General features: G+C 30.4%; 1 protein-coding gene across 1 annotated transcript; it reads right to left on the bottom strand.

Annotated features, from left to right (window-relative positions):
- Positions 1–1,030: 1,030 nt before the first annotated feature.
- On the bottom strand, positions 1,031–3,411 carry LOC143529324 (uncharacterized). Its single transcript, XM_077025144.1, has 7 exons — positions 2,593–3,411; positions 2,295–2,448; positions 2,139–2,215; positions 2,012–2,051; positions 1,676–1,730; positions 1,533–1,602; positions 1,031–1,423 (listed from the first exon to the last, which is right to left on the bottom strand). Exons 1-7 carry the CDS (start codon positions 3,124–3,126, stop codon positions 1,229–1,231), a joined length of 1,125 nt encoding a protein of 374 aa, XP_076881259.1. The 5' UTR covers positions 3,127–3,411; the 3' UTR covers positions 1,031–1,228.
- Positions 3,412–8,564: the final 5,153 nt, after the last annotated feature.

Genomic DNA, 8,564 nt, shown 5'->3' with positions numbered 1-8,564 from the left:
TAAAGAAGTTTTGATTCCGTTATTGTTAAGATTGGGTGAACCTTCATTGCATGTTAAGCATAGGCGAAGCTTATGAGGGAATGGGGGTGTCTTTGGTCACCTCCGTTTTTTTTCGCTTCATAGGGTCAATTTTCGCAATCTCGTCCAAAAAATTTTATAGGTATTGAGTCCGATCAACCTTCAATAACTTCGGTCATCCCTATAACTTAGCCCAAGCCCACTTATATTATGCATATCATATGATGAAAAAGAAATTTCCATAATTAATGATTTATATTGTCAAGAGAATAAATTAAGGGGAGAGATTTTTATTATTTTAGTGGGCCACGAAATTCGAAATTATTGTGTTACAAACAAAACATAATTTTGTCCTTTTGGTGGTTATGAAAGATTATTACTAGGTGCTTGTTATATGAGAGCCACATTATTGTTTGTTAGTACCTAGAATCCTTCCTCATTTGTCATTTATTTTTCTAAATGGTGTACTTATTTGTCATTATTGCTGGGATATTTGTTTGCAACACACTGTTTCATAATGCAAGAACAAGTCTTAGTTTAGAATAAAACTTAACAAAAATATAAAGCTACCAACCTGGAAAGTACAGAAAATATTCCAAATTCATCACAAGAAAGTTTTTTTTTTAATTAATATGTTTAATAATTTTATGTTGGCAATAGTTCAAGAAGATGAATGTTTAATGCAGAAAGTATATAGATCACCAGGAATTAATAGGTTTAATAAGCAACCTTGAAGGCCAAGTCTAAATCCATTTAGCGAGCGTGTCTTGTTATAGCGAGTTATGGAGCTCGAATGATCGTTTTGGAATTGGATATAATGATCATAACTTCTTTCGTTAAATAATCATGTTAAATGATCATATGAAACCAAAGCACCCTCTATTTTTACTTCATTTCTTGTAACGAAATGCGTAATTCTTATTGATTGTAAGAGCTAATTTGTACACAAAATAAGTGTACACATTGAGGCAAATAACACCATTTTCGGAAAGGAAAAAATCTATATTATTTGTACACAAGATAACAGTATAGTCATCAAGTATAAACACACGTGTTTTAATAAGATTATGTAGTCCATTCACAAAAAGCTCTTGTCTTGATCATCTACAACCTTTATCTTTTTCTTGATCATGTGAAGATATTGCAATTCCTATCACTCTTAAAACACAAATGAAAATTTCATCGAAACTCGAGTTTTCTTGATGAAAATCTAGCTTATTTTGGAAGGGAAAATAGTGCTTTCAGAATCATCTTCCAAATTCATTATCTCATCATCATCAAGATTTGTGGAGTGGTAATCATCGGGTGAAGAGGACTTGTTCGCTTTCGGTTGTTGATGTTGATCAAACAATTTCTTAAGTTGCTTTGCTTGTTCTTCTATTCTCATTTGTAAGTTCCTTTGAATCTGAATTACCATAAGGAAATTTTAAAACAAATTGATTTTCAACTTAAAAATCAAATTCTATTCTTCAAACTTTTATGAAAATTTCATAAATAAACTAGACTTTAATTACCTCTAGCTGCTCATGAAGTTGCCTTTGTACAGCTAGTTGCATTTGAAGTGCATCCTTAAATTGCATGCCACTGATGAACCAAATCAGTTTCACGTCAACAAAAGAATCTACATCTAAGACGTAAATACAAAAAAAATACGTACGTTATATTTTCAATCTGCGATATGGTATCAATACTAGCTCTCTTCTCAGAATTACCTACACAAAAAAGAACATTAGATAATGCAAAACGAAATAAAATGATTGAAAAGAAAGCCATTACCTTATTGCATAAAACCTGGCAAATCATTTTACAAAAGCAAATATATTATAGCTTTTGTAAACATATAAAACTATAATGTTTATAAGAATTATATTTCTTTAAAAAAAAAGTGTTTCGCGTTAGCTCAACTAGAATCTTGAACCCGTTTTAAGATGCAACCCACCCACATTTTCCCACATTCTACACGAACACGATGATTTAACAAAGCTCTTCGTACCTTTTGCAGATTCCGGTAAGTATTTTGCTATTCTGTATTTCTGAAAAATAAATAGAAATCAATCACAATAAAAATCTAAAAGAACTTACTAAACAGGAAACAATATTTGTTCCCTAATAACCATTACCTGTAAATGACTTTTCACATGAAAGATTGTTAACCCTTCTGAGTCCATCAATTTCAGAATCGCCTTTGGTGTCGCCTCTAGTAAAATAAATAAATATTAAACGAAAGTTCTAACACGCATAAAAGTATAAAGGTAACTTTACAAAAAAGTACTTACTTTCAGCACCACCTAAGCAATTCACACACTCCACAAACCGATCATGGAGATCTTGAGTCCATCTGATTCGTGTTTTACTTGGGGCAACACTTCCCGGACTTGTATTGTTGAATGAAACCTGACCCGAAGGCGGTTTAGAATGACCTAATTGCCCCTATAACAAACACAAACATCAATTTATCATAAAGCAAATCCAAAAACAAAATAAGATAAGTCCAAAACTAAAGAATCATATCCAGATAAATCAGACAATAATAACTATAATAATAGATAGTAATCTTGGCTAACTAAAACTTACACCAAGATCCAAATTTCCATCATAGCAAATAGTAGTTGGCGATTGTCTCCGGTCAGCTGATACATCAGATTCGTCAAGTAGTTTTCTTTTTAGCTCTCTAATCTGATCCTTTTCAGATTGATTAACGCACCTCATCTTGTATGATCTATCATAAGAACTGAAATACCTATTTTCAATATTAGGGTGCATATAATAACTAGATTTCGTCTGGGGTGTGGAAGAAACATTTGCTTCTTCATTAAAAGATCTTTGAACACCATTTTGAGAAAACCCTAAATATCGTTCGGTTGCTAAAAGTGCGGAAGATGGTGATCCAATCTGTTCCATAATTGTCTTACTATAAGATGATGCTTGTTGTTTGTAACTTATCATCTGTTGTTGTTGTTGTTGTTGTTGTTGTTGTTGATCGTCTTGATCTTGATGGTTAATGATTTCGGGTGGCAAAATGGTAACTCCAACTTGCCATGGTTGTTGTTGTGCACCACCAAATTCTCTAGTATTTAGATTGTAAACCATTTCTTGGTTACAACCCATCTTCTATAAAGAAACAAAGAGACGAAAAAGTAGGTTTTTTTGATCAAAACTTGTGTCGATTTGAAATAAAGTCTTCAAGAATTCGATCAAGATTCAAGATAAGAACACGAAGAATACGAAGAAAAAAGTTACAAGAATTTTAAAAAAATGTGTCTTTATAATGCTAAAAAAGAGTATGCACTACATTATGAAGACAATGAAGGTCACTTATTAGACACTTCATATATATATTATTCTGAGAACAGAAATCAACACCCATCCATTTTTAATTCGATGATTCCAACTCATTTTAAATTCAAATGAAATGTTTATAAAAAACAATTCTTTCGCTATGCTGTCTTTATAATAAATAAAATAAAAATTGTCTTTTGCATGATTCATCGTGTGGTCGATAAAAATTACATATAATTGTTTCAGGAGCCGATTGATATATGATTCCTGGAATTTAATTTAATTTAATATAATTTTAACTTATGAGATAATAAGAGAATATTAGAGCCAAGGCATCTAATTTATTTTACTATATAATATGTGAATTTTAGCATATATTCATATCTATTGTCATATTTCACAATTTATTCCAAAGCACAAATTCAATAAAGCAAATCTTTAAGTGTGTTAGGTTGAATTAAATCAACTTGATATACTTGAGATATAAGTGAGTGTAAAGAGGAATTTGATTTGATTTTTTAAGTTAAACACACACAGACATGTTTTTTTATCAATAATTTATTATAGATTGTTTTTTATATTTTATTTTTTTACATACAAATGTATATAATCAAAGATTTTTTTTTATTTTGTTACATACACATTTGGAGGTAACTAACAATCAAAGTAATCTGTTAAAGTTTAATTTTAGAATGTTAGAAAAAAAATATATATATAGTTTTTATATTTTGTTTCATACACATTTGGAGGTAACGAACAATCAAATTATTTTTTTTATGTTCCACATGCTCTCACACTAAGTAGTGTTTTGCATGGATCTCTTCTACACATAGACACGCATATTTGATCATAGGGGAACTTTATTAATTGTGAAAATTCGAGGGATCTTCACTTAAACAAAAAATAATTTTTTATGGTTTATCAAAACGAAAAAAAAATGTAGTTAGCGAGATTATACATACATATATGTAATATACCATATTAAGATTATAAATATGCAATCTCGCGAGCTACTATTTTTTTATTTACAAATGCTAATCTTATATTTATAGAAAATGGGAAAAAAATCAATGAATAAGAAAAATTGTTTAAATGGTGATCATAATTTGAGTTCTGGCAATAAAAACTTCTTAAATCGTCATCCCTTTAATCGTGTATATATATTCTCTAGTTATTAGTGAACTTTAATAAACTGGATTCGATTTGTTTTTATAAACATAGCATTTTTAATCATATGTGGAAGATGAAGAGTGGATGGAGCACACTTGTTGCCTGGGGAAATCTAATCTAAAAGCTAGAATCCAACTTGATATAAAAAGAGGCTCCTCGGCATTCGAACATATCTTTTCTATTGCTAACTCACTAGATTGAAAAGAATCTGGTTGGGGTAGTTGAGATGTAACTATATCTTTTGTAAAAAAAAAAAACAATTTTAATGACTAATGGGCCAACCGAATCATCTTCATTCCCCAAATACAGAATCGGTCTAGTCTGACATGTCTCTGAATAGAAGCTCGTACATCACTCTACCCCATCGGGACCCTGGAGACCACCCTCAAGAGGAAACTCACCATACATTATAAAACTTCAGCCTAACCGGAAACCCCTTTTTTATCATAGCTAAAAGTGAACCATTGAAAGCCTAAGGCATAACGGAACACGCATATGCATAGTTAAATATAAAGTTGTAGTAATTACAAAGTAAGGAAGCCAGATTACGTACCTCAAAAGCTATGCGGTAGAAAGTTAGTCGCATTTAATAATAGTTACTTAATTTACATAATCAAAAATCAAGAAATGCAGTAACGATCTGAAAAAACCAAACATCGGTCTTGGAACTTCAAAATTGGAACAAACTTCAAACTTAGATAGAATAAAAGCAAGTATAAGAGAATTAAAAAAATGAATCTTTATGTGATTATACTTTGACCGGTATTTCTCATATGTTCAGTTTGATACACTTTGTTCAATTTACACATTGTTACGAGCATCCAACTTGTATGAGCATGTTAGCCAAGTTTATCATCTACTATATTAGTTATTATTATTGATTTACTATTTTTATTTAAGTTTGTTTATTATAAATTATTTTATGTGTGTTTAGTTTGAATATTATGATATTGATCTTCTGGCTCAATGGCATGGGGGTGATGGTTAAGACTTGAAATCTTTAAGGTCTTAGGTTCGAAACCTGACTCAAGGGGAGAGGGGTTCCTACAACGGTGGGTTTCCTCCTTAATGGTGCTTTTGGGTGAGTCAGGCTTAGATCGTCAAAATCAGTATAAACGGTTGACATCCCATCTCAGGAAGACTCACTCGAGTATTGGTGGTGAATTTAAACGTTGTTCAAAAAGAAAAGTTTGAATGTTATGATAGTTGGTGATGTTTTATTAATTATCTTAACTCAAATTGGGTGATATGGTGAAGCATGTTTCCCATCTATTAAAGTTCTTAACTTAATTATTTTTTTTTGTTGGATATCAAAAAAATTTAACAAAAAAGTTAAAATGAAGCGTAATATATTTGAGATGTTGGATTTTGATATTTTAAACTTTGTCTCATTAGTCAGTGTTTAAGTCAAACTTTAAAAATATATCATAAAAGTCTTAGATTTCGACCTATTGGTCAGCAATGAGTTTTTCACTAATCAGGTTAGATTCCGTTAGTTAATGCTGAGTGAACAATAACTTGGACATTTTGGTGGAAATTTTTTACTATTAATAAATAAATAAATAAAATATGTATGCATACATACATACACCACCACCAGTCCACCACGGGCCTCCACTTTGGCTGGGGCACTTTTTTTCGTGGGGCAAAAATTTTTATATGCATTTAAAAGAATAATTCTTATGTATTATAATTGAATTTTAATCCCTCTTAAAATTATCAGGCCCCAACAAATTTTTATTCTAAATTCACTGGTAAAATTTAAGTTATTTGGCTCAAACCAGGTAGCAAAATCAATAATAAATTGTAATAACTCGGTCTTTCCATTTCATATCACCCGACTCGTTTTCCTTTCGGAAAATTTTATCAATAAAAAATATCACGTTTATCAAGTAAATTAATTATTATATTATTGTTTAATTATTTATATAATATATATGTATAACTTTCAAATTATTTCAAAAATTACCCTAAATTAAAGTTTTGTCCAATTGTGTTTCCATTTGCACTCTATAGGGACTAATCTGCAACAGTATTATAATATAACCCATCTTCCAAACCAATAACCATAACCAGATTCCTGTGACCTGTAACCCGCATACCCGTTTTCTTTCTTGGCCCTTAATTCTCGTTGCAATATTAGTAATTGAATCATGCCTTTGATTACATTTTCCAAAACGACTTCACCGACAATGTTAATTAGGAAACCAGATTATATATGATATGTATTGGTTATTTATCGAGCCGTTCGTACGCGTATGCAAATTACACATTGCAGAACATAAGAATCCAATTAAAACAAACATACACCCTCTCCTTCAAGTCGCGAATCAAACCCCTATCAGTAATTATATGATTGTCTGCTGCCTGTGCCGTCTTGATCACGTTTCTACCGGACCCAAGTTGACCTAATTAACGCTCATTACATCGTTGTTTCAGGTAATATATACATGTAACGAGTTCGTATTAAATCCAATTCCATTAACCCTAAGGTTAATTAAACCAATAACACACAGTTTGATCGATTATAGATTTAGGGTTCTTAGTTTTGGGGGTTTAAGTTCAGTTATTTTACTTAAAGTTTTATTTTCATTTGAACCGGGCCAGGGGCGCGGGTTCGAGCCCCCCCGGACGCAGTTTTTGATTATTTTTTATTAGCCTTTTTTTATTGGTTTTAAAAGATATATTAATTATATTAATTATTAAATAAACGTTATTTTATTAAGACTAACATTTTGGAGTATATGTTGCTTGTCAAATCTTGTTAAAAGCTTTCGTTTACGTACACACACACACATATATATATATATGTGTGTGTATTATAAGTATATTTTTTTATAATAATAAATCATCGTTATTTTAATAAAAACCCGACACCATTATTTTTTTTTTATTTTCGTTGAACATCTTTATAAATTTGTTTACATTAATTATATATATATATATATATATATATAAAGGTATTTATGTATTATTCTTTAAAAATTATAACAATTGTATTTTAAAACGTATTAATAAAATTAGGTTTTTGTTAAATAGTCCAAGACATATATCGTATGACAAAAATATATTTAAACGTTTGCCTTAAGTTAGTTAATATATTACAAGTTATATTTATATACGTAAACGTCTATAATTGCTATATTTAATAAATGTTATTTAAATAATCATCTAATTATTTTAATTCATATTTATTTATTCAAAGTAATAATATTGCTTTCATGATAACAAATAATCGGTAGAAATCGACCGTTCAAATCCATAATCCCAATCGTAACTCAAATCACATTAAAAATCTTAATTCATTAACTCGAGTATATCTTTTATATTCATATGATTATTATATTTAACTAGGAATCCTTGTCGGTGTATCCCGAAGGGTTCATCATTCCGGCATCATCATTTTTGTTTCGTTCATCCGATCAGGTGAGTATCTCACTCCCCCTTTTTACTCATTTTTAACCGTTTTGGGGACATATGCGTTCTATTTATTTATTACTATATATTACTCAACTTGCAACTGTTGTCACTTGTGTTTAACTATTTATACCTTACTTGTTTATGTGCTTATTTGCTTTATATGCTTCCCATTCGGAGAGGTCCAACATAATCTCAGTTTAGTATGATCATACGACCGCCGTAGTGGCCGGCGTCCAACGCATTGACAATGGTTTCACCGACTCCTCATTTTTGGTAACCAATGCCCATTCGCATGGCAGCGGTTTAAACCATTCTTTATGGGTTGATTGATTTGTTTATATGCTTGGTTAAATTGCTTATCACTTGACACAGTCTGCTCTCTTATGTATTATTATTATATAATCATAAAAATCTGGTGTTTTACTCACTCAACCTCGTGTTGACAAAACTATTTTATTTTCAATGCATATGCAGGTCATCGTATGATGTAGTTGAAGTTAGAAGATCGTTTAAGGACTTATGCTATAAGAAATTCAATGAGACAATTAATTTTATGATTTTGATTTGTGTTTGTTTTGAAATATTGCAATGAATATTAGTTTTATTTGAAATTATTAAATAGATATTGAAACTTATAATGTGCATGATAGTAACCTTGAAAGCTGTGACAATCAGCT

Source organism: Bidens hawaiensis, unplaced genomic scaffold (genome assembly GCF_021521415.1).
Source record: "Bidens hawaiensis isolate Kalapana, Puna unplaced genomic scaffold, B.hawaiensis_p1.1 tig00008535_1, whole genome shotgun sequence".
Taxonomy (NCBI): Eukaryota; Viridiplantae; Streptophyta; class Magnoliopsida; order Asterales; family Asteraceae; genus Bidens; species Bidens hawaiensis.
The sequence above is the reverse complement of the archived record's forward strand: the minus strand, read 5'-3'. Positions and strand labels throughout refer to the sequence as shown.

Excerpts from the sequence above, each read along its gene's own strand:
- LOC143529324 (XM_077025144.1), bottom strand. The coding sequence starts at position 3,126 with ATGGGTTGTAACCAAGAAATGGTTTACAATCTAAATACTAGAGAATTT. Across the intron at positions 2,449-2,592 it reads ATGGAAATTTGGATCTTGGT|GGGCAATTAGGTCATTCTAA; the intron begins GTAAGTTTTAGT and ends TGTTTGTTATAG. Across the intron at positions 1,603-1,675 it reads TCGCAGATTGAAAATATAAC|TGGCATGCAATTTAAGGATG; the intron begins GTACGTATTTTT and ends TTGGTTCATCAG.